Here is a 26,283-nt window from a genome sequence, read left to right as displayed (position 1 = left end):
CTAGTGGCCAGGTGTCCACAACACACAAACCATCGTCACAACCCTACGCCCCATCCTCCACCCCCCGTTGGCTCATTCCCAGAGTGAGGCAAGTCCCAGGATCCGGCTGAAATTAGAAAGTAAGAAGCCCACACTTCTCCTGCACAGGTTGGTGGGCCTTGTCAAATGAATTAACTGCTATTAACCATTCATTTATCCGGTGCAGCAAACGTATGTGGGGCTTTGCGGATACAGATGGGGTCAGGTGTATTTCCCATCCCAGCTGCTGCAGGAGATGCACTGGGGCCAGGCTTAACATCTCTACTTGGCATCTATACTGATCTGCCTTATTAAGCGTGAGAGTGTCTTTGAAGCCTTGCAGCAGCACATGGCCAATGGGGAAGTTGGGGGTGTGCAGGGCGTTTCTCCTTTGATCAGCCTGTGTGAAAGCACCTCTGGATCAAATGCGCTGTCCCCCAGGAGTCCCCTGAGGGAGTTTAGCCCTAGCTGCAGTACATGGCGTCCTGGAGCACATTGATTTCATCTTCATTTCATATCAGTCGACTTCATTATTGTGGATTAGTCAGTTACCAGTTGAGGACCCTGCCAGGAGCAGCTCTTGGTTTCTGCCCCCTTTCCTCCAGGTTTTATCTCAGCTGGGGCCAGCTCGCTGTCAAGGAAGCCTGGGGGCAGCAGCAAGGCTCAGAACAGCTACTCCCTTCTCCCCTCTCCCTGGGGCAGGAGGACTACTAGGATACTGGCTGAGGCAGACAGCAAGGCCATGCATGCAGATCAGGATCATGGTACATGAGCTGAGCTGTGCAAAGGTCCAAGACTAGAAAAGGAAAGGGGGGCTGTAGGGCAGGATTACGGTGCCCTGGAAGACCCATGTGGGATGCCAGGACTAGACTAGCAGAGAGGTTTGCAAATGTGGAATTGAGGTGCATACACAGAGCTATTGGGGTAGGAGAGAAGGGGGCGGAGTTTGCGCAGCACTCCCCCAAGCCTGGCTCTAACCAGCTCTCTGTCTCTCCTGTGCACAAGCACTAAATCCCCACCCCCACCCAGGGAATCAGAACTCCTTGTGAGAACCACGTAGGTTTCACCACGACTCAGTGGGGCTGGATTAGTCAGACAGAGGCCTTTCAGTTTCCAGCACAGATACCAGGCAGGTGGGGCAGCACAACCAAAAATCCTTCAAGCTGTAGCCTCCTACCTTGGCAGGTGAAGCACCTGATGTGGAAGTGATTGCTCTGGACGCGCACCACCTCTCCCTTACATGTGTCTCCGCAGCGGTAGCACTGGATGACGGTGGAGCTGCCCCGGGAGCTATACGGGTTTTGTTGATAGGGAACTGCTGGTGAAAAGGAGAGAGTGACAAAGACAGCGTGTGTTATCACGAGGGAAGCAGTGTGTCCCAACGGGGCACTGCCCAGCTGGCTGCAAGTCATCAGTCCAACACAACTTAAACTGTGAACTTAAACCATCTTTTTGTTGAGTGTTTGTAAAGCACCTAGCACAATGGGGCCCAGATCCATGACTGGGGCTCCTAGGTGCGACTGCAATACGAATAATAAACACTAGTCATAATAGTGATGGAGAAGAGCTACGTAGTGAAAACGGTCAGCAATTCGTCACCTCTGTGAAAACCGTACATGCCCCAGATGGGCTGTCAGTGAGAGGTAGCTCTACTGAGCAGAGTAAGGGACTGGGAGTCAAGAAACCTGGTGTTCTGCTCCTTGCTCTGCCCCAGATTCACGGCAGGCCACGGCCCCATCTGTGTTTCCCCATCTGCACACTGAGGATAATGAGACTGACCCAGCTTTATAAGCTCTGCAAGGTCTTGAGACAACAGGTTTTAAAAAGGGCAAAACATCACTCCTTCTCCTCATTCTAGGTGAGCAGGCTTGGAATAAACCACCAACTGCCCCCCCACAAAAAAAGATGGGGCAGTTCTGCGTTATGGGCCACACGTAGCTGGGAGGATGAGAATTGAAAGCACATGCATCCTGCAACCGTGCTGAGAAGTACAGCGCCGAAGGAGTCTGTCCCTCCCACACCTGCCCCCACCCCATTGTCTCCCCTTCCCTCCCATTTGGGTTGTATATTTACTGCTGCAGCCAGACAGCAGTCTCTGCAGTTCCCAAACATCTGTTCCCCAGCCCTCGGAAGAGGAGCTGCTGCCTGAGTAAACACATCCTAGTCCAAACACTAACCCCACTCTCCAGCAGATGCTTCCCAGCCGCAGAGTCAGCAGGGAGCCTGGCGAACAGCAAGCCCTCCCAGAAACTGCATCTCCTCCCTTCCGAGACCAGCACAGCAACTTCCCTCCCCACCCAGACAGTTGCCCCTTGCTCCTTTTGCATGATCAGCATGCAGCCACCTTGCTTTCCTTTTCTAAGGTGAGTCTGGGACTGGGGAAAGGCCCCATCAGGCATCCCCAGGGAGGGACGTCCCTTCTTTCTCCACAAACCAGAGGTAGTAGGGACAGTGGCTGGACAAGCTTCCTACCCTCTGCCAGGCTGGTGCATCACAACAAACCTGGAGGGAGAGCATTTGTAATGTTCTGTAGCCCATTCAGTCCTGGGCATCTGCTGAGAGAGACAACAAACTGACAATGCCAAACTTCGTGTGTGTGTGGGTGGGGCGGGGCGGGGGAGATGGGATTTTAGCGATGCTGACACCTATTTCATTAGGAACTGGAGTGACACCCACTAATTTATTTCATCCAGGCCGCCAAACAGCTGTCAGGAGATAACATCTTTCATTCTGTACGGACCTAGGTTGGGATCAAATCTGCCCCCGGGTGGAGAAAGGCTCCACTTTTCATCATCAACCCCCAGAACTGGTCCTCATCACCAGTCTGTCTGGGGGATGGGACAGCTTTCTTGTGGGAAGTGTTCTGCTGGGAGCTAGAGAAACACTGGATGGGAGCAGCCTCTCCAGAAATCTCCTTGGGATCCCTCAGGGCAGACACTGGAAGGGCAGTTAGACTGTGGAGTGCTCTGTTTGTCCAGGTGGAAGCTCCACTACTTGAGCCATTAAACTGGAGAAAACCCTGGAGAATAGACTGTAGGGCAGGAGCGCACCAACTTCCTCAGTCTGACGAACATGGAAAAGATCCTCTGGGGGATTCACCTCCAGCTCCACTCCCCAAACCCACGTCCCTCCCTGCTTGCTCAGCGGAACATTTCACTCTGCAGACCTCCAGGAAGGGTTGTGTACACCTCAGTGTGAGAAGGACGGCTGAGCAGAACAGAACCCTGCTCTTGGCTCTAGGGGAAGAGGGAGGAACTATACAACCAAAGGAGTCCTTCCCCCTCGGATTTCGATAAGCAGGCTCTCCCTCAGAACACAGACATCACAGAGGGATAAAGGGCACGTCCTGTCCATTACAATTTCATAGTCCTTTGTTCTAGGTGCGTCTCCCCCATGCAGTGTGTAGGAGTTTTTGGACACGGTACTGGGGTTTTTAGGCCTGAGCAGCAAAGTATTTGTTCCTGCTGCCACTACTGTAAGAATGCAAAGAGAGCGTGAGGCTCGGAGGAGATGAGTGGAAAAAAGGCAGTAGGGTGAAGCCCCTGAGCAGGAATTTAAGTGGTTGGCGAGTCTGAGCCAATGGGCTGGAGGCTTGGTAACCCCAGGATGAACTGTTTATATGGGGAAAAAAGGAAACTGAGGTCACTGAAAGCCTGGTACATGAACAAAGGCCCAGAGCTTGAGTGAAGGGACATCAAACAGCAGAGATCTCTCCGCAGAAAGACACATCATTCACTGTAGCGATGGGGCTATATTCAGCAGATTTGGTGACAGACAAAGAGAATCAGCCTACTGTGGCTTCTTATGCTAAAAACCCAACACAAATTAAAGAGTATCTTGTGCCCAAATTCCATCTGATATGCCAAACCCTTAGCCAGTGATCATCTGAGCTCTTTTACCGGTCACTGAGACCAGCTCTTTGGGTGCAGAACAGTGTCCACAATTAGTGACTTCTAGGGTGTGGCCCCTAGTCCTGCCCAGACAGGCAATCCATCTCACGATATTTTTGAGCCTGCTATTCTCCATCTCCCCTTCGCAGTGTGGAAAGCTGCTGCCTAGGCAGGGCATGGGAAAAGCACACTATCCCTGATGCATTTGATATAGGTCACATCCAGAGACAGACTCAAGCTCAGGTCCAGATCTGGAGCTGAACTTCCAAGGTTTGCTGGACTTTTCATCCTGCAAATGTTTTGCATACACAGAACTCCCAGTGATGCCAACATAGATTCTGCAGGTGGAGGTTTGCAGGATTGAAACCTAGAGCTGTGGTTTGGCCTATCACAGAGATAGCAACTAGCTGCAATGTGTGGCTCTGGACCTGAGCTTCTCCAAGGTCCCAAATGTTGGTTCTGACTCGCTTCTAGTTCCAAGAGATGAAATTATTCCCAAATGGGCTGATTTTCCTGATGTTTGAAACGAGCTGGGCTGCCCAGTTGGCGAATCCAGCAGTGACAGCATAGGAATCTCCGAGTTCTGCCAATAGAGCTCATCATGGCAAACTAATAAAACCCAGCAACAAATTCATGTGCTTGCTCAGACATCGCCCATATGGAAATAAATAACAGGACATGCCTCTGGGGTCCTCGATCAAACCACAGAACAAGGCACTAAAAACAGTCTAGCATGGACTGTTACAATAGACAGCTTCTTAACAGGGAGCATTTATAGTACAATTGCATGCCTATGTACAGGCGATGTCTAGGGCCGTAGAGAACTCTTCTCTCAGGAAATGCTTGATGAGAGAGGACTGTATATGTAGAGGAAGGAAAAGAGCCTAAATGCTACACTGGCTAGGCTCTCTCCCTTAGTATGCTCAAACACTGACCAGGAAGAAACCTACATTGGCCTCTAGAGGATGGGGCCTAATAGTCCTTTTCCAGCTCTCATTTCTGAGAGTCCCTGAAATCCAAGACTGTTCTGCAAGCCTGAAGCACAACTGTTAACAGCACATAGTCTAGGAGGGACCCTGGATCAAGTGGTCGGGGTCCCCCAGGGATATACATGATACTAATAGGTGGTATATTGCAATAGCTTGTGAATACCGATATCTTCCATATGGGATGCCAACAGAGAAAGGGTTATAGCAGTGCAAACTGCCTCTGCCAGCCCATGGGACAGAGCCACGTCACTCCAGAGGCCTCGGCCAGAGAAGCTGGGGATGTGAGTCGAGGAATTAATCAACGTTTGAATAAACATTAATAAAAATCTGTGTCGGAAAATTCATCCATCAATTATGGGCTTCTTGTCTCTAGGGGGAACTTCCTGGTGACCATAGCAACATGTCACCAAGCCCTGATCTGATAATCTGACAGAAGAGAGGAAGGCAGAGAGAGCGCGAGAGAATAGGAAAGAGTAGGAGAGTGATGGAGGAGACTATAATGGTTATGGAAGCCAGAGATTCAGCTTCTGAACGCAATTACACCAGTGTAAATCCTGAAATCAGAGGAGTCACTCCAGATTTACACCAGCATATGTGGGATCAGGATCTGGCCCAGGGAATCATCACCTTCTTGCATGCTCGCTTTGCTCAGCATGAAGTGGAGAGCTCCCCCAAACTGAGATTAGCCTCAGGCTGGCTCCGGAATTTCTCCCTCTAAACATCAGTGCTTTGTTTTGCTCTGCGGCCTTTTGTTTTCGAGAAGCTGGCTGCTCCCTCTTGACCCTGCACAGGAAGTATTACACATTGCTACACGCCCTAGCAGAGGGACAGCCGATCAGGGCAAAGCTCATTATGCCAAAATAATCCAGTAATAATGTAAGTGGCATTAGGCGACTCACAGGCTGAGATGCAGGAGTCTGGGGCAGGGGATGGGGATCTGAGCTGCGCTGCCGCTGGAATGCCTTAATCTCACACTGGTTCACTCCTGCCCGAGATGGACATGCTTGTTTAGCAAGAAAATTAAGCCAAGTTCACCTAATTGTTAATGCGCTAACTCCTAACGGCAGCACTAAAGGTTCCGTAGCGCTAGATTCCTCCCTGGTGTAATTCCAGCCTCTTCCAGCAGGGGTGATTTGGCCTATAGAATCCGATGTGGCCCCCTGGCTGTTGTTTACCTATTTTTACCCTATCCAATGGTAGGGGTGAGGAAGGGAAGCTATCTGGACCTCACGGCTACCCAGGCTTGGGCCGTATCTCTTTCCAATGTCTTTCCAGCTGCATTTGTCATCTCCAGTCAGTGATCAGGACCCCACTGTGCTAGACACTTTCAGAAGCCTGGGACCCATGGCCACATCACCAAGGGCTGTGATCTTGTCAGATCTTACAAGCTGGGTGGGGCTGGGCCTGGATAGGAGACCACTACGGGAAAACCAGATGCTGTAGGGGTAGATGCAGCTGCTAGTCCCTAGAAGTCAATCCTGAAGCAAAACCCTAGCAGAGCACCAGGCGTGCTGTGCTGCTGGGACACCAGCTGAGATGCCACATACGACTATTCACTAAAGAGCGCCTGGGGCACTTCCCCTGCAAGTAATTCGATCCAGTATTCGTCGGTAATCGCTTCCTCCTAAGGCCCCTCTGCAGTCTCAGTTCGGTAAACTGTTTTTCTTCCCTTCCTGTCCTGTCCACATGCTGTCTGTGTCCTAAATCGCTGTGTTCTAAATCGCTATGTCCTGCCAAACAGCTGCTGCGTTCCTCCCCAGAGGAGTGGCCTGGGGAGCAATCCCCGGATAGTCTGGGATCCTTCGGGATGAAAGAAATTATCTTCATCAAAAGGATAGGGGAGTGAAGCTGACACAAATAACAGGCAGAAGCCATCTGCCAGGTGGCAAAAGAACCTGCTGTCACCAACCATGCCCCCTATGGACATTGCACTCATCGGCCAGGGCTAGTGTCCCCACCTGCTGCTGCAGTGAGAGTGACTGGTGCCTAGATACTAGCTGCTTAAGAAATGCTGCTGATAGATGTCCCGGGGACTGTGGAATCCGACCTAACAGGGACTCAGAGCAGCATGCTTAGGTGCTGAGAAAGTGTGAAGCGCCTCATGTGGCTTTGCAGTGCCCCCTGCTGGCTGTCCCAAGAGCTATTGGCTGGCTTAAAATGGTCATTAACAGCTTCTGGAAGGGTCTTGAGTGCCGGATATAAAGAGAGCGTACAGACCAGCTTGGTGCTGTGATGGAAGCAGTTCAGACAGGGTGATATAAACACAGAATCAGCTGGCTTGTGGGTGTGATGTAAGCAGCACAGGACTGCCTTACAGATGAGACGTGATCAGCAAATCACCTGATTGAGAGGTGTGACATAAACAGAGCGTAAGACCGTTAAAGGTGTGATATAAACAGAGCATAAGCTGCCTCAGCAATGAGATATAATCAGGGAGTCAACTGACTTGGAAGTGTAGAAAGCAGGCTGGATCAGCTCGCCAGAATCCCTGTGTCCAAGTGCCCTGTTAAACCCTGCGTGCACTGAGCGGACTGGACGAGTGTTTTGGTACAAGCTGGATTGAATCCATGTACTCAACAGGAGGAGAGTGTCCAGATGCACAAGCTGGACATAACGGAGGCATGGGGCTGTAAGGGGAGCAGGGACTGTAGCAGACATTTTGTAGCAGCTGGAATATAAGCTGTGGGGAACAGGAGACCAATGGGTATTTCTAAAATCTCCCGCCACTGTCCTGTTTTTTTATCCTTGCTCACCTGATATAACCCTGTCCCGTCTTGTATGCCATTAGTGCTCCAGGACATGTCTGATGTGTGTAAGCCGTGACTCCAATTTTCATAGTCAGGAGCACGCAACTGCAAGCTGTCACACCTCGCTTGGAGATCCTGACTTTGTTTGATACGAGTGTATTTGAGAGACACCTTCCCCCACAGTAGCATGGTGAGTCTGATATAATTAACTACTGGTAATTAATGTTTGCACAATGCTTGGAAAGCCACAGGTGAAGGGTACTGCAGAAATGCAAAGTATTCATTATTAACCAGAACCAGTATTGTGCGTTGTTGTGTGAAGTGTATTCTGGTGTACCGATGTGTATGATATGGGTGTGTAGGTGTAGAAGAGCTGAGTGTGATGTGGGTGCGCAGAAGTGCATGCACATATATGATGTGGATGTGCTGGTATGCATTGGTGTGCAGATGTGTGCATGGACGTATGTGTAGATGGTTGATGTGGGTGTGTTGGTATGGATGTACGTGTAGATGTGTGATGCTGGTGTGTCAGGGTGTGTGTTGCTATGGATGGATGTGTAGACGTGTGATGCGGGTGTGTTGGTATGGATGTGTGCTGCAGGTGTGTATTGGAATGGATGTATGTGTAGATGTGTGATGTGTGTGTGTCGGGGGTGTTGGTATGGATGTGCGTGTCGATGAGTGATGTAGGTGTGTTGGGGTGTGTGTTGGTATGGATGGATGTGTAGATGAGTGATGCGTGTGTGTTGGTATGGATGGATGCGTAGATGTGTGATATGGGTGTATCAGGGTTTGTGTTGGTACAGATATATGTGTAGATGTGTGATGTACGTGTGTCAGTTGTGTGTTGGTAAGGATGTATGTGTAGATGAGTGATGCGGGTGTGTCGGGGTGTGTGTTGGTCTGGCTGCATGTGTAGATGTGTGATGTGGGTGTGTGTTGGTCTGGATGCATGTGTAGATGTGTGATGTGGGTGTGTCGGGGTGTGTGTTGGTCTGGATGCATGTGTAGATGTGTGATGTGGGTGTGTGTTGGTCTGGATGCATGTGTAGATGTGTGATGTGGGTGTGTGTTGGTCTGGATGCATGTGTAGATGTGTGATGTGGGTGTGTCGGGGTGTGTGTTGGTCTGGATGCATGTGTAGATGTGTGATGTGGGTGTGTGTTGGTCTGGATGCATGTGTAGATGTGTGATGTGGGTGTGTCGGGGTGTGTGTTGGTATATGGCTATGCAATGGAAGTGCTGGTGTGTGAGGTGCTAGGTGTGGAAGGGAGTGGCTGGCCAGGAACACATGCCATTATGAAGGAGGCATGTGCAGTCTCTGTAACTCCACAGAATGGGGTTCTTGGGTCGGCCGTCCCCATGCAGGTCAGCGCCCTATGGACGCTTGTCCTGCTCCCTTCCTGTGTGGGAAGGAGCTAGTGAATGATTAATAATATTAATCTGCTGCACATTTCCTGCAGTAATTGGCCCGTAAATCATCCTCTCAGAAAAATCCACACTGTGCAGAGGTTGCCAAGTGCAGGGAATGAGAGCGTGGTAGGTTTTACAGGAGAGTGGCTCCTGCAGGCTGTTCGCATTGCTGCCAGGTGTGGCATGGTGTGACGAAGGACTGAGGGGCAGCAGCACGGGAGGAGCAGGGAGCACGTGACTCGATAGAGGTGCAAAGGGGAAACCTTCACAATGAAATGAACCCCAGGCTGAAAAAGGCACTAGGGCCCCAATCCAGCAAGCGCCTACACACATTCTCAGCGATAGGCTGGGGAGCAGTCCCACTGAGAACATCTTGGAGTAAAGCACGTGCTTGAGTGCTTTGCTGGATCAGGGACTAAAAAAGAAAAAAGGAGACTTGAGAATAGCCCATAGCCAAGTAGTGGATTATTGTCGTTAGCAGCTGGGCCTCAGGATCCTGGGGTAGGGCATGGGGGGGTAAAAAGCTGAGTCTGCTGCTCTTAATCCCCTCAATGCCCTGCAGTGGGCTACCCTGGCCTTCTCCCTGCTTACCAACTACCCTGCAGATAATGCCCTGCATGGGCGTAGTGTCTGTGTGTCCTGCCAGGCATTGCTGGAGACACTGCTGTCACGGGGGAACTGGATTAGAGATTGATTCTCGAAGTGGGTACGCCCAGGGCGGGTCTCAACATCCATCCATTCAAAGCTGCCCCACACAAACTGTAGCTGCTACAGTTGTTAGCTACCTGTAATTAGCTGCAGCCCTCGTAGTGGCAGGCAAGGGGTTAACTGGGCATGGCCTGCCCAGGACAGGATTCCCAACTGCAGACAAACCCAAACAAAAAGGAACTACAACCCTGCCCCTTTATTTACATAAGAAAGAGGACTATGAGCGCAGTGAGCAACCCGCATGGGTGAGGTGACCAGGAAGGTCCCTTCCACATGAAGTGCTCCTCAGGAGCTTTCGAACACCCCGAGATGCCATGTCCTGTGGCTGCTGCAATCTGTTACCCAGGGCGCTGCGTTATGGTGCCAGGGCACTGGATCTGGACCAAAGGGAGCTGCCAGATGTGGGCCCATATGGAAAACAAGCTGCTAAAGGCAGCTGATGGGCTTCTGAGCTGAAGGATTAGCTATGAGCCTTTGCCTGTACTGACTGTGGATTAGCAAGAGGAAGGGAGAACATCAACAATCATCATTGTTCCCCTGACAAAGCTGGTACCTGCCTACCTCGCTCCAAGACCTGAGCCCAACAGGCTGGTGGACACTGGGAGGTCAAGGGACGTCCCTCAGTGAGTGGCCAGGAAAATTTTTTGCTTCAAGTTCTTTTACGGAAGGAGACTGGGGCAAAATGCCAGATTGTCAGCCATGGAAAGGAGCTGGGTAGAGGTCAGCGCTAGAGGGAGACCCCAGCTCTGATAACTGGAGGGGAAGCCCATGTCTTGGTGCCCCAAGGGAGACAGAATCCGCTGAGGAATCTGTCGGAGATGAAATGGTGAAGAGAAGGGGACCCAGCCTCCAGATGAGGGTGTGGGCAGGGTGGGGCCTGGGCCCTGAGCTGGGCGAGAAACTTAGAGCCAGGGCTCTGTTATCCAGCTGGGAAAGCTCACAAGCAGATACCACTTTCACTGAAGGACTCTTTCACTGAAGAACAGAGCTGGCTGTAATCTCTTCTCCCAAACTCAGAAGTAAACAGTTGCTAAAGTCCTGAGCCAAATTCTGCCTGGGGTAAGGCCTTGGAGTTGCACCAGCGAGACTGTGTACAAACAGCCACTTTCCAATGAGGTGACCCCACAAATGCAGTTACTTCTGGGCAGTCTGGGGAAAGCCAACATTAAATCCATTGAAACAGGGAACCCCCAAATACCTGTCTGGCTCTGCGGTTCTAGCATCCCAGGCCCCACACTGACCACAGGGCTATTTACTCCACCTGCAATTAATTTATCTAGCAAAGAAAAGAGCAGGGGCAGCAAATGTCTCCTTTTAGTTCCTGAAAGCATTCTAGGCTTGCCCTGGTCACTGCTCATCCCCACATCTCAGACTACCCTCAGTCAGGATGGAATTCAGGCCTGTTTCTCATCCAGGGGACAAGCCAGCAGTGTGGGAGGAAGGGAAATACCCCAGCATGTGGAGATTTAGTTAACCCTTTCCCCACAACCTCAATGTCTCCCCCGAGCCTCTTATCATCCAATAAGCAGAAACCGGGATTAGGGATGTATAGTCTGGTGGTTAAAGCAGCAGACTGTGGCTCAGGACTCCTGAATTCTGTTCCTTGCTCAGCCATAGGCTTCTTGTGAGCCACTTCAATCATTCTGTGCCTTGGTTTCCCCATCTATAAAATGTGGATAATGATTCCTCCCTACTCCATATCGCTGCGTTGTGTGGACAGAGCCATACTATGGTGGAGACGTCGAAATTCCTCGATAGATAGAGGGAGAAAAGAAAACCACAGTAGTTTTACTGCAGGACAGAGAAGCACCTTCCCTGAGGAACTTCAGGCCAAATCCATTCATCCAGTGAGACCAGGAGAAGGAAAGCTCCCAACGCCAGTTCCCAGTAATACAAGCACCTTCCTCTAAGATCCAACAAGCCCATCATTTCAATGTTGACTAAAAGAAGTGGATGATCTTGTTAATTAACTGTATGGCCAGCTCTGTGCAAGTCACAGATTGCAGAGCATGTGGTCAGGTGCCTCCTGCCAGTAACAGCATCTGAGGACACAGCTCTAGGCTGTCACTGTTCTATTATCATGGATCTTTCTGGCCTCCCCTTTGCTTGTGTCTCATTTCAGAATTCTTGGAACAGCCAATTCTCTAACCAACAGAGCGGGGTTTGATGTTTGCATGTGTGTGTGTGTGTGTGGGGGGGGTGTAATACAGATTAGAGTTTGGAAACTGGTCTGGGGTGGGAGGTGTAGGATCTTGACCATTTCTGGCACCTTGATATCCTGTTGATGGGCCCCGCTCGGGAGATAGTTGGTAGGACTGTAATCTAATGAGCACTGACAGCAGCTTTTGCCTTTCTCCCTTAGCAGGTGAGGGGGGAGAATGCAGAGATCTCTCTCTCTTCTCTTCCCACAGTCGTCACTGTACACTGTTTGATAGAGATGAAGTTCACAAATCAGTAAGTGTGTCCCACCAAAAGAAGGCACGAGCAGATAAACAATGAGCGAGAGAATTTCGCTGCCACCTGAATGCAGCAGACAGCTTTTTGGTCAATGTTTTCAGCCGGGGCGGTGATTTCATACACCCAGCATCATGTACCTTGGCCCTGATTTTCACCCACACTAATCATTCCCAGCTCCAGTTGAAGTCAACAGGACCTGAGGGTACTTGGTGCCTCTGAGAATCAGGCCGAAGGGGTCTCAAGTTGGACACCCAAGAACTGGAGCACCCAAAATTGGAGGCCCTATCTGAGAAACAGTGTCATTTATAAATAGCTGGAAGAGAGGTGAACTAAGCAAAGGGGCAGAGAGTAGTGGCTGAGGGGATGAGCAGCTGCTGGGGCAGGGATAGTGGAGTGATGCTGAAGCACTGGGTGCAGAAAGCCGGAGACGGTGATGCCCACTGGATTCTGCCCAAGACGGCTACATAAATCAGGGCTATCATACCAGTCGATTGGAAGGGGATATGGTGATCCAGTCAGTGAGAGGAAAGCTGGTAAGTTGGCAGGGTCTGTGCTCACACATAGGCTAAATACACTGTACCCATTCTGAAACACATTGTGTTAAGGGGTCCAGAGCCCTAGTCTACTGTACAAGGCACACAATGGTGTGCAAGGCACTTTGCAAACTTGGAAGAAAGTTAAAAGTCCCATCCTGCCTCAAGAAGCTGACGATTTAATTCATATGCTTGGGAGGGGGGAGGGGAATCAGTTAGTTAGAGGGTCAAATATTCAGTTTAGCACCTGAAATTCATTCTGCAGGCATTGCAATGCCAACAAAATTTGGTACATGGAAATTGTGCCCACAAGTAAAGAGACCAGCCTCAGCCTTGCTAAAACTTGCCCCGTATGGATCTATTCTGTCCACAGATGCACAGGTACAACTGTCACTGGGATTTGCACAGGTGTGTTTGAGAGCCAAGTTGGGCCCATGTGACGCACAGCGTAACATCCTGACAGATATGCAGATACAAAGAGAAACACTCTATGGGAAGTACTGAGCATAGATCTACTGCCGGGGTGGCCAACCTGTAGCTCCGGAGCCACATGCGGCTCTTCAGAAGTTACTATGCGGCTCCTTGTATAGGCACCGACTCTGGGGCTGGAGCTACAGGCGCCAACTTTCCAGTGTGCCGCAGGGTGCTCACTGCTCAACCCCTGGCTCTGCCACAGGCCCTGCCCCCACTCCACCCCTTCCTACCCCCTCCCCAAGCCTGCCGTGCCCTCGCTCCTCCCCCCTTCCACTCCAGAGCCTCCTGCACCCCACGAAACAGCTGATCGGGAGGTGTGGGGAGGTAGGGGGAGGTACTGATTGGTGGGGTTGCCAGTGGGTGAGAGGCACTGGGAGCGGATGGGGGAGCTGCTGAAGTATTACTGGCAATGTACATTGGTAAATTCTGGCTCCTTCTCAGGCTCAGGTTGGCCACCCCTGATCTACTGACTTCAGTGCAAGTCCCACACACAGAGGGCTTGCAGGGTCAGCCTATTTAGTTTGCATGAACCTATCATGCAACAAGCAGGTTGAATGCTAAGCCCAACCCCTTTGATCAGGTGCACTGTCTCTTTAAGTTTGCCTTTTCTGATGCTGCCTGACTCCCATTTGCCAGCCTCAGTGAAGGCAGCAGTGTGTTGTCCCTCGTGGTCCGAAGTGATCTCCAATCCAAGAGGCTGCCCTGATGTTTGGGAAGGAGCATGCATCAGCTGAAGCTGGATGTTTTACTCACACTACAAGCTGCTGCTGGGCAGACGAAGGTGGGGAAGAGCAACAGGAGCTGGCACAAGACCGTTCGCCAGCTGACAGCCTGGCCCAACGGCTAGCATAAGCACAAGGGAAAGGACTAACTCAGAGCCATGGTAGCCAGCTGAGAAACTCTGACTGCAACCCACAACAGCCTGATCTGAAGTACTGGCTGGCTCTAGCTGTGTAAAAATGGCAGTAGTTCCTGGTGGAAGATCAGGACTGCTGGTTCGTGCCCAGTTCTCAGCTGCACAGGAATCACTCCAGGCTCCCAAATACAAGAGACACAGGTGCAGGAACTGTTTTCTGGGTTGGAAGCCCATCAGGACAAACACAGCCGTGGGCTAGGAAATGACGCTGCACTGATCCCCCGCTTTGCCCTGCCCTCCCCTCCCCTCTCGCTCCCTTTTCCACACACATGCATCCCCTGCCCTTATCAACCCTTGGCATCGGAGCTGCTCGTTACAACCACAAAGGGTCAAACGCTTATATCTGTACGTTTAAAATGTACCAAGATAACTAGTCTGAGGGCCAGGGTGATTTACTGATGCTCTGTAGTGAGAGAAGATGCCCAAGGAAATTGCATCCACCAGGGACCGCTAGGCTTGGGAATTGGGTCTGGGTCTCTGGAACCGTGGTGGAAAACTAGTGTGCTGGCAGGGCTCAGTTTGGCACCGGCGGGTTCAGTTACCAGGCTGTTGCTGGCCAGCTCTACTGAATATGGGAAAACTGATTCTTCATCAAAACCTTCTTTGAGCGACAGACGACATTTGGACTGAAGAGAGAATTTTCACAGAAAATTTTCATTTGGGACAAAATTTTCCTCACTGAAGCCCCAGAATTTTTTCAGTTAACGTTTTCAGGTGTTGGTAAAAAGGTTCAGATTTTGTTTGTTGAAAACAAGACATCCTTACCCAACCCCAATTTTGTTTTACAAAAAGTGGTTTTAAAAAACGGAACATTTCTTCTGGGTTCTGAGGACACGTTGGAAGCACTGCAGATTTGTTTAATTTCACATGGAAGATAATTGGTGGATTTTCTGATCAGCTCTAATATAAATTCCTGAATGGTTTGGGTCCTGGCTGCCTGGATGACTTCATAGTTCCACCAGGGAAAGGGGGTCAAGCTAGCAGCCCCCTGGTTTAAAATGGAGACGACATTCTCCAGGAAGGGCCTGGACTCTGCAGTCACCCCCGTCCACAGCCAGGAGTTGTTAACCTTCCAAGCTGGCTGTTTGCCGCCTCCCCCCCGCCGCATCTCCTGCACTTTCCTCTGGGGGCAGCTTGCAGGCAGGTGTCACTAGTATATTACTATTCTAGTTGAGAATTTCTAGTCCAGATGAGCCTGGTTGGGATGTTGGTTTGCATTTTTCATTTTATTCCAATAGTTGCATGTTTTTGAATGATTGTCACTGCACCCAGAGCCAGGGATACGCACTTCTAACAAATCACAAATAATAAAGGATGAAAACAGCAGAGGGGCCGCGGGTCAGGAGTGAGGTGCACTGGCAGGGCGGGTCTGAAGGCTGGGAATTTGGTAGGCAGGGCAGGACTGTTTAGGGGCCCCTCTGCCTTTGGTAGGCAGGTCAGGACTGAGGTATTTCCACCCTCTCAGCGAGTGCTGGAGTTAGCTAGTGCGGTGTGTCATTCAGGCAGGATTACAAACCTTAGGCAAAACCAGGCTGGCTCCTTCTCTCGCCTCTTCCATCAGAGCCATCTACAGTTTACAGCTACAGGTCTAAACTGTGCTACTGCTCCTAATCTGGCCTCAGGCTCCCCTAATTAGATCACAACCAATTACTGCGTCCACCTGTCTTGCGCTTTCACCCTCCGTAGCCATCACCGGCAAGCGGTGTCACCAAATAAACAAGATGTGGATGCTCAGGAGGAGAGCAGTGAGCAGAACCGAAGTGGCAGATGCCGACTCAGACGACATCACGTCTCTGCTGGCTGCAGGACAGCACTGTTAAAGGCTGCCAGACACATCACACTCAGCAGGGGCTGGCATTCACAGGGGGTTGTGTTTATTTGGGGTTTTAAAGGGAGGAATTTAATGCAGTTTAATGTTCATGAATATACAGGATAATGCTAGCCAGACCAGCTGTGGCTAAGCGCTGTGCAATCCATCTTTGCATAGCTCTATCAATGATCCTCAGTCCTGACTGGTAGCTGCCCCACTGTTCCAGTCCAAGCACCCCACACTGCTCTGCTATTACACTCCTACCTCACAGCACCCCCTGCTCTTCCAGGCCTGAGTCTCTCTTGACTGGCAACTGCTCAGCTGTCCCCGAGCGGAGTGAGGATACAGAAGGGGCATGAAGAGTGAAAGAATGTAGGCTCTGTGAGAAGTTGCTTGCATCCACTAACGGCAGGGAAATGTCAGAGTCAAACACACACAAGTCTTTGAAGCAACAGCTGCTGGACGATGATGTGGGAAGACACGTTAGCAGTGCCAGAGCTCCACGCTACCAGCAAGGACATGTCAACACCACGTGGTGAAGCGTGCTTGGGAAGGAGTCGGACATGCTGTAGGGAAACACTGCCGTGGCTCCAAAAAAGAAGCAGCAAAAGAAAAATAGAAAAGGGGAGAAAAAAAGAGGGAAAAGAATAAAAGGAAAGACAAACAGAAAGGGGCTGGGAAAGAAAGAAAGAAAGAAACGCAGAAGAGAAAAAAGGAAAAACCTAGAACAAGGCAAGAAGAAAACAGGCATAAAGAGGAGAACAAAGAAAGAGGGAGAGGAAAATAGGAGGTAGGGAATAAAGAAAGGGCTCAGAGCATGGTTAGTTTCTGGCTGGGCTTATGGAAATTATACTCTAAACTCAAGTGTGGCAGGAAACTGGTGATTGTCTCTGTGCGCTGAGTAACCCAGCTACCTTGCAATGCAGCTAGCGGCTTTCATAGCATGTTTGCTGCTTGCAGGATGTTTACTTCCGGAGGATCTGGCAGGCTGTATAGAACCCTAATATACAGGAGGAAAACCAAAGGCCTGAAAGGCATGTCTACACTGCTGTTGAGAGTGAGCCTCCCAACCTGGTTAGACAGACTCATGAAAGTGGGGCTCAAGCTAGCATGCTAAAAATAGCAACATGGCCACTCTGCAGGCTGGAGCTCTGCCTCTCAAGCCTCGGGGGTCGGTTGAACCTGAGAGCTCGAGCTCCAGCCTATGTTTAACACCCTAGTTTATGCCTTACTAGCATGAGTCTTTCTACCCGGGCTGGGAGGCTCGTTCCCAGCAGCAGTATAGGCATGCCCTTCGGGTCTTTGGTTTGCCTCCTGTATATTATGGTTCTAATGGAACCTCTTGACCCCTCAGACTGTGCCAAGCCATGCAGCTAAGCCTGGCACCTTTCATTTGCTACCCTGCAAGCTACAAGCAGCCCATCCCGTTGGTAGGGCGTCATGATGTCGCACCACACCGCTGCAGCCTCTTCCATGCCCACAGCAGAGTTTGGATTCTTCTCACCCCCTTGAAATTGTTTTGTGGGACACAAGGTGCAATGTGATCAACTCTCGACATTTGATGGTTTTCTTGACACTCCTCTAGCTGCTGGAGTCATGTTATTACATGAGAATATCAGCTTTCGTTAAAAAAAAGGGGGGGGGGGGCTTTTCTAGCTCTGATGGCTGTTGAGAAAAGCTTGAAAACCTGACCTCTAAGTGCTCCGAAAGCAGAAGGCAAGTGAAAATAGCCCAGTATTTAATGTTTTTAAAATAGCCTGATTTTTGAACACTCAGAGCTGGTAATATAGGGACAGACTTTCCCAGTTATGGCCCCCTTGCAAAATTCGAGCTACGGAGCAACACAACCATCCATCAGAAGGTTAATATGCTAAATAGTAGTTGCCAGGTAACCCTGCCTGGTCCTCAAGGAACACTCATCAGCCAATGAAAGTGTGTTCTGATGCTATAATGCTCCTCTTTGTGTTTCACTGGCTGAGTGTGCTGCCACTCCAGGGACCATATCCTGCTGGGGGAGCTGTGTGGGTGGAGTTTCTGGGGAAACCAGCAAAGTGCATTTGGTGGAGGGCTGGTTTCATTCTCTGCTGTGATCAGTCCCCTTCATACTGCACCCAGAATCCTGCAGAAGTGACAGGTCCATAAAGGGGTTTATCAGGTGGTACAGAGCTTCTGTAATTGCTGTGCTCTGTGCCCATAACAGATCCCAATGCAGGGCATGCTAGGAACATGTTGAGGAGATGGCAGGACTACTGGATAATTGGCTGTGGAATGGCCCTGCAGCCTTGAGGCTGCTCTAACTTTTACCATGGGCTGGGCCCAGAGTACAGGAGGTGCAAAGGTGCCTTAAAACAAAACTTGGGAGGAACAGAGATTCTGTCCCCATCTCCCTGCTTGCGTGTGCAGGTGACCTTAGCTCTTAATCAAAAGTAGCTAATACATTCCAATGGGCTTCTTCAGGGTGACTGCTGTACATGTAACAGTCAAGCCCCAGCTATGACCAAGGCAGGCTTGGAACAGTGTGGGGCAGGTGACCCTCTCGCTGCCAGAGCAGCCCACAAAGCTGTACTGCACTCTCAGCCCAAGGGAAGAGGGGGTGCTGGCTGAATTCTCAGCTCCCCTGTAGCAACGTTCCAGGCTCTGATACATTTGGGGGTGTTCTTGGGGACACCCCTGGGAGTCTGGCTGCATTCCAGGGGGTCTCCCCCAAGTGTCTCAGCTCCAGCATTTTCCCTGAGGTTCCCCCCAACACAGCAGTGGGAGAACGAGGAGCCTGGATGTTAAAGGGACAGGAGACATTGTGCAGAGTCTCAGCTCTGAGCCGCTGGATGTAAGTAAGGGGATTAACCACCCTGCCGTGCTGAGAGGGGACGGTGGAGGTGATATGGCTGGAAGGTAAAGCAGGTTCAGCAGCACCAAATGGGCCTGAAAATCCTCCAAGTTCTTTCCATTAAAGCAGCCCTTTTAACGAGCAAAGCCGCCGGGATATTCTCCCTGTTGGGGCAGAGTGAGCCCCAGGGAGGCGGCTGGCCCAAGCAGATGTCACAGGGCTTGTGGTAGTGGGGGAGGCCCCCTGTGCAGGGGTAAGCAGCCTGGGCAGCAGGCAGGTTCAGCCACCACTCAACTAAAGCTTGCCCAGGGCCTGTGCAGCCCCCAGCAAAGCTGCTTAATCCCCAGGATCCATGGAGACAAGCCAGTGTGCAGCACCGCATTAGTGCCCTCCTGGCACATGGGAGCCTGCCACGTGTCTGTACACAGAGGGATGAATTGGGGGGTGGCGAGGAGAGGGTGCTCTGAGCCAGCTTGCTGGGGAGCGGGCACACAGAGATGAGGCCTGTGGGTGTTGCTGTGTTCCATCTGAGGTGGCAGCCCCCCAGCATTCCCACAAGGTGACACCCCCCACACCCAGACACAGTGTACCACCTTGAGGGGACTGGCGGGGAGTGTGTGTGTGGGGGGAGCTCCCCGGCTTTCCACCCAGCAGGATGCCTGCCTCCACTGCTTCCAGCAGGGAAGGACCTCCCTTGGGGAGCTCCGAGCACAGCCATCAGCTCTGACTGTGCGCAGCGGCTTTCCACCCAGCAGGATGCCTGCCTCCACTGCTTCCAGCAGGGAAGGACCTCCCTTGGGGAGCTCTGAGCCCAGCCGTCAGCTCTGACTGCGCAAGACTCAGGTTTCCCTTCCGTAGCTTCCGGCCCACTCTCCCTTTTCTATAGCACAGGTGGGGGGCCATATCTCCACAGATGGTTTTTCTAGCTCTCACGATCTGCAAACACAGCCTGCACCCGTGTGGGTGGTACCACTGGGTTCATTCCCTCTCCCACATCAGCACCAGGGTAAAGATTCCACTGGGGTAGATTCTGCTGCCAGTGTCCCACGTGTAACCCCACTGACAGCAGCCAGGCTGAAAAGGGGACCATGTTATCAGAGCCGGCTTGGGCCCTGCCATTGGAAGCGAGGCAGCAGCTCTGGAGCTGAACACAACTCCCTCTCCTCCAGTGCTACAGGGTATTAAGGAACTTGCTAGTCCCCCTCGGCAGCGACTCTGACTCTGAGCTATGCAGTGAGCAGCCTGGCAAGGTGCGAAGGGGCCATTTTTACAGAGTCCCTTTCCAGCACAAAGCCACATTTTAAAGTTGAATCAAATAGCATGGCACTCTCTAACCAAAACAACTCAATAAATGAAAAGGCAAATGGTCTAAAGAGAGCGTAGTGGTGGCACAGAATTTCCTGCCACCTGGCAGACTCTGTATTTCAGGACCAACTTCGAGGCAAAAGCTTCTCTCGGGGGACACTGTTAATATCTTCAGCTTCCAGTAGGAGGGCTGTGCCAGGAACACTCTACTTCTGCCTGGAACAGAGAGGGAGAGTGGAAGGGATTGGGGGGGCGGGGCGTGAACAGCAGAGAATACACGGAGGAGACAGTGGGGGTGTGCAGGGTAGAGTGTTTGTACTAGAATGTAGGTCCCATGTGTCAGTGTGTTACAGTATATGCTAGATTGCATTCTAACATCATAATGCAGTCTAACCCATGCAAACAGATAAATGAACACACATGCTAAAGCAGGCTGCCTGTGTTAGCAGGCAGGTTTTATTGCATGCAGGTGTATTAGCATGTGAACATCACAATGTGTAACCCTATCGTGGATGGATCTTCCCTACCTCTGACTGATACCAGAGGGGCTTGTCTTTAAAGAAAAATAAAACACACACAACACACACAAAACCACCACCTTGGTTGCACCGGCGTGACAAGCTGTACAGATAACATCTCACTGAACTGAAATTGTTTCTGTTTGCTCATGAGCGTGAGCACACCTGTATTAGTGCTGTATCTGTGTTATGTGCTACACCGTGAGTAAGGCTGCAAGTCTTTCACGGAGGTGATGGAAGTCATGGACTCCGTGACTTTCCGGGACCTCTGGGACTTCTGCAGCTGCAGTGGCTGGTGCGGCTGACCCAAGCATTGCTCAGGCAGCCCTAGGCAGCTGGTCCGATAGCATGTATATGTTAGCATGTGTGTTCCAAGAAAACTGAAGAATCAGTAAGCAGCTCCCTGGGACCTGCAATGATGTGTGGTGGGTGGCAGGCGAGGGGTTGGGAGGGAGAGGAGGACTACAACAGCCTTACAACAGCTGGTTGCAATTTCTCTAGGAAACTATTGCTTTTCCCTCCAAGCCAGGCCCAAGCTGTGTCTGGAGCTGGACGCTAGCTGGGTGGGGTTTGGCTTTAAGTTAAAGATCAACAAACAACTCCTGAAAGTTTCTTGCATCTGCAAGCTGAGCTCATTCACTTGTCCCGGGGAAGGGTCTGTGGCAAATTCAGCCATCCTGCCTAGGCCAGCCTCCGAGGTATGTCCACACTGCAATTAAATGCCTCGGGCTTGCCAGGCTCAGGGCCGTAAAAATGTGGTATAGACATTCGGCCTTGGGCTGGAGCCCGAGCTCTGGAACCGCATGAGGTCTACACAGCAATTTTACAGCCCCTCACCCTGAGCACGAGTCAGCTGACATGGACCAGCCGCGGGTATCTAATTGCAGAGTATATGTACCCCTAGAGGCTTCCTGGCCTGCCTCTCCCCATCTATGATGCTGGAACTAGGGGCGCTGCTGCACTTCCTGGCTTGAAGTAGTAAAAACAACCCAAATGCATGGTTTCCTCCTCTAGCACCCCCCACTCGAAAAATTGTTCCACCCACTGCCTGCAAAAGACAGGAAACACACACCTTTTTTCAGGGAGGAAATGAATAACTGGACAGGCTGTTGTAATAGGGGCCACACATCTGAGCAGCAGGGTAGACAGCATCACCTTTGTAGCTAGCACAAGGTAGCTTGGGATTCGGAGTCTGCTGCCCTTGCTCCTGGTCAAAGAAAACCAGTGTAAAACACTGAGAACTGCAAGCAAAAATCACTGCACAATCTTCTGATCCTCGGGTTGCTGTTCCCAGTCATGGAATAGACGGGGCTAACTTCCCTCCGGGATCAGTTTGGCTCCCCAAGGAGAAAGAATGGAGCAACTCATCAGGAAACTACTTTTATGACTCTGACTTTCCTAACATCATCCGGCTAGGAGCAGTTCATGTGATGGTGATGCTTTCATAAAAGCCAGTCTGCGTGAACACAGCACGGAAGCATACAGGTTAGAGATGGGAAAGGCCTATTAGATCTCTCAACACATCTCCCAGCCAGTGTAGGACGGTTTCCCACCATGCACAGCCTAGTGTATAATAAGTCTGCACTTGTGTATTTCCACATATCACACAACTGTGCACCATACGTCTGTAAGGGTGATACATGTATGGTCTACATTAGGGTGACCAGATAGCAACTGTGAAAAAACAGGGGGTAATAGGAGCCTATATAAGAAAAAGTCCCCAAAACCAGGACTGTCCCTATAAAAATGGGACATCTGGTTACCCTAGGCTATATGTACCATGGATAGGTAGCCACTGCATCTATGCAGCACAGGTCTCAATGTGAAGCAACTGACAGGTTCCACTAACCTGTATTAAATACATTAATTTATTTTTACACTCTGACAGCACCTATCAGTCCCTAAGGGCAGGAAAAACTACCCTAATATACAGAAATCAAGTTCCACAGTAACTTTTAATTCCCTGGCCTATTATACCAGAGAATATTTCAGCAGCTCCCAGTGCTTCTGGGAGAGGGACAGAAAGGACAGATGTGTTTTAATTAATACTGGTGAAAATGTATGGCCTCTGGGGGGTGGGGAGTGATGGCGAGCCAGGGGCAGCGAGCACAGGGGACAATTCAGTGCAGCCGCTGTCTCTCTAGGCATTTACAATGCTCTTGGCACTGGCCTCCCAGTGAGCTCTTAGTGAATGTGTGAGAACAGCTGGGCAGCACCTGCTTCTCTCTCCAATGCCAGCTGGAAGGGAGGGTGCTCAGCACCTCCCAGAGTCGGAGTAGAGCTTCCAGGGCTCCTTTCATCTCCACAGTGCCGTGCGGACATTAGCTAATTAATGCCCTGAACCCACGCCCCGTTCTGACATGGAATCAGACTGACGAATGAGTCCCAAAATAGCTCCACTTCCAGAGGGATCCACCCTAAGCATGAATCCAGGGTGCAGCTGACATCTGAAAGGTGGCAAAGGGCCCAGCAACAGCTGCTATGTCGAGAGACAGCGGCAGCTTCAGAGCAGTCAAGCAGGATGGAACTCCAGCCACCAAGTCCCAGTCTGTGGCTAGCGGCACGTGGTGTCCAATTGTGGAAGAGACAAGACAGCACTTGGTTATGAGATGTGCTCAGTGGAGCTGCTCAGATTGCAGAGTCCCCGGTAACTGGCGATGCTCCGCTCTCCTTCAGAGACAGCCCCTCTCAGGCTGTTTGGGGCAATAGTGTTTTAAGAGTCTCCCGAGGGAAGGTAGGAAACACCCGAGCAGCACAGCCTGGAGAGAAACTTCTGTAGACTCCATGGAACTGCAGCTCCCCAGCCCAGCATAGCAAGTGGCAGCATTCTCAGCCAAGGAGACAGCTGTGTGGAAGCACTCTGGAACAAGCTCTCGCTGAGGTTATTAAGCTGCCTCCTTTTCCAACATAACCATTTCATGGGTGTCACAGACACTACGTTGCCTGCTCACATAGCCAAGGAGTGAATGCTCTCCTGCCCCCCACTCACAGCTGGAGTGATCGAGGGCAGGACATGTGCTGCAATCACAGCATCAGTGATGGGGGTGCAGACTAGTGGGGCTGAGGGCACCTGCAGAATGATGGGGATTATTGTAACTTCACCTTCCTTGTGGCTACAACATGCCTGATCCTCTGAGTGCTGGATGGTATACCCAGGCATCCTGCACTATAGCCAGCACAGCCAGCTGTGGCCAGGATGTTATGAAAGGCCCTAGCTTGTTCTGGTTTCACAGCTCTCTGCCATTATCAGCTGCAGCTGTAAACTCATCTGGAAACACAGGGGACAAAGAAGGAGAAAGAGAGGAAGAAAGGTAACGGAGCTGCTCTGTGGACTTGAACACACTGCTCTGATGACTGAGGAGGTGGAGAAGTTGTATTCTGGACTGGGGCTTTGGACTGTCCAGAGTTCTGTATAGGCCTCTGGCCTGGCTGGCTGAGTTTTATAAAGCTGGGCAGGAATCATTCTAGGCTTTCATCAGCCTAAGCCACTACAGGCCTCTTGGCTCCAAGCTAGGGCAGCAAGATTTCTCCTTAAACCTGAATTTCCAACAGGTTAAAGCCTTGAGGATGTGTCTAGGAGGAAGCAGGGTACGGCAGGCCAGTCCCTGATCACATACAGCAGGGAGGCCAAGGAGCTGCCAGTGGAGATGCAGAAGGAATAGTCAGCAAGGCAAGAGAGCAGAGTGGCCGGAGCCCAGAGGAGAGAGAGCGAACAGCAGTATCAGAGATAGCCATTGCAGAGAAACACAGAGCCAGGCAGCTTTACCTAGTCCAGAGACAGTGCAGCAGGTCTCTGGGAGAAGTCGTCTCTGGGGAAGGAGAATGTCTGGGCACTGAGTACATGCCACACTTCACACTGACCTTGAGGCCATCACAGAGCTGAGAAGTTTAACTGTCAGCTCCAAATTCTGCAGCCAGCAGTCTGAGCCTTCCCTGGCCAAGTGCCTGCTCCAATCAGGGAGCAGACATAAACTGCAGGGGCCACAAAGCCTCTGCTCCTTACAGTGGCCTCGGCGTGATCCTGAGCAGTTCAGAGAGGCTGGCCTCACTTTCTGCAGCCCTTCTGCACACTCGTCACAGGAAGGATCCCAGAAGCAGGTGGGATGTCAGTGTTACCAGCAGTCATTCCATCCTCCCCCTTGTCAAGTCACTCCTTGAAGGCTGGAGACTGAAATCTGTCTCCTGAAAGATGTTTCTCCCCCCCAGAGCCACCCGAATAGCATAAAAACCCACTTGCTCACAGGTCACTGAATTAGAAACCGGTTTTCAGTGCAGCCTGTTCAGGTCCCTTTGCTAGTCGCTGTTTACATGCTGTCACCAGACCACAGTTTTGCTCCTACGAATGGTGCGCACAGTGGTTCCCTGGCCCGTTGACCAAGAGTCACTTACTGAGAAACATCCATTTTGGGATGAAGGAAGGGCTCTGTTTGCAATGTTAGGACGAGACTTCATGGGAGGGACATTAACCCATGTGCCTATCATGGGATTTTTGCACCTTCCTCTGAAGCAGCTGGTACATGTCACTGGCAGAGATAGGACACTGACCTAGATGGAACTCAGGTCTGATCCCATCTGGCAATTCTATATTCTTAATTCATCAGCTACCTAGTTCAGCTAGCTCTGCTCTCCACTTACTGGTGTGTTTCTTCTTCTTCCCCTTATCCCATCAACTGGAGTTAAGTCATTATGCAAGCATTCGCCAGCTTCATCTGTCCGAGGTGGCACAGAGATCCACTTGCTTGCCTTCTTCTTTGATGCAATCCATCCATCGTTTCCTCGGCATCTCTTTCCTACCACCCTCTCCTGCCATGCTATCTTTCGCAGGTCCCCTCCACTCATCATCTGCCCATGTCTGAGCCAGCAAAGTCACGTTTCCTGGATTTTGTCAGCTGCCTCATGGACTTTGACTTCCACCACCTAATGCTTTCATTTAGCAATCTGTCCATCCAGGTAACTCCTCTATGACACACATCTCATCTCAAACATCTGTTGGTGTTGAACCTGCCCGCCCTTTATCACCCACACTTCTGCACCACACAGCACTGTGGGGCGCACCACTGTTCTACACGGCTGGTCTTTTAGACTCAGTGGCATACACTTGTCACACGTAACCCCTGAGATGTTTTTCCCCACTCTTCCAGCACTCCCCATCCTGGACTGCATGTCACGTCAAGCTTGCCATCTTCTGTGACCCAATCGCCAAAGCCCTTGAACTGGTCAGTCCAGTTTAGTCTCACTCCATTAATCTCTAGGTCCAATTTCTGTGTGGTAGCACTGTTGACCCACATAGCCTCAGCCTTAGTGGTGCTCATTTTCATCCCATACTAGTTTAGCTGGTCTTACCATTTTCTCTATTGCCTTCTTTTGAGGATGCCCTTATTGCTATGTCATCTGTATACAGCAGCTTCTAACCCTTTGCCATTGGGATCTGGTTTATTATGGTAGGGTGGCTCCGGAGAGCTGGGGCTGGCAATCAGGCAATAGCCTTACTGTTGTCAGGAGCACATGGCTAGGCACACTGGTCTGCTGTTGCAGAGTTCCTGGAGTGCTAGGCACACCCTGGTTAGTGGTGGTAGGGTGGTTCCTGCATGCCGGGATATGCCTGTTTGCATGTTATTGTAGGGTTGGCTCACAGGCACTGAGGTGTGTCCCCTGGTGTGCTACTAGAGAACTATTTG

At 51.0% G+C, this 26,283-nt stretch overlaps 1 protein-coding gene across 9 annotated transcripts in view; it reads right to left on the bottom strand.

Moving 5' to 3' along the window:
* Nucleotides 1-26,283, bottom strand: part of ABLIM3 (actin binding LIM protein family member 3) — a 109,487-nt gene that overhangs the window by 52,336 nt on the left and 30,868 nt on the right. For 8 of the 9 annotated variants that reach the window (XR_012669595.1, XR_012669596.1, XR_012669594.1 and 5 more), the window contains one exon: nucleotides 1,196-1,336. Coding sequence is in view for 6 of the 9 variants with exons in the window: in XM_048861095.2 (XP_048717052.1) it covers nucleotides 1,196-1,336 (141 nt within the window). In the remaining 3 variants the exon portion in view is untranslated. The remainder of the gene's footprint in view (nucleotides 1-1,195; nucleotides 1,337-26,283) is intronic. The other variant, XM_048861096.2, reaches the window with a different exon arrangement.

The sequence above is a fragment of the Caretta caretta genome, chromosome 8 (assembly GCF_965140235.1).
Source record: "Caretta caretta isolate rCarCar2 chromosome 8, rCarCar1.hap1, whole genome shotgun sequence".
Taxonomy (NCBI): Eukaryota; Metazoa; Chordata; order Testudines; family Cheloniidae; genus Caretta; species Caretta caretta.
This window is presented reverse-complemented; position numbering and strand designations above follow the sequence as displayed.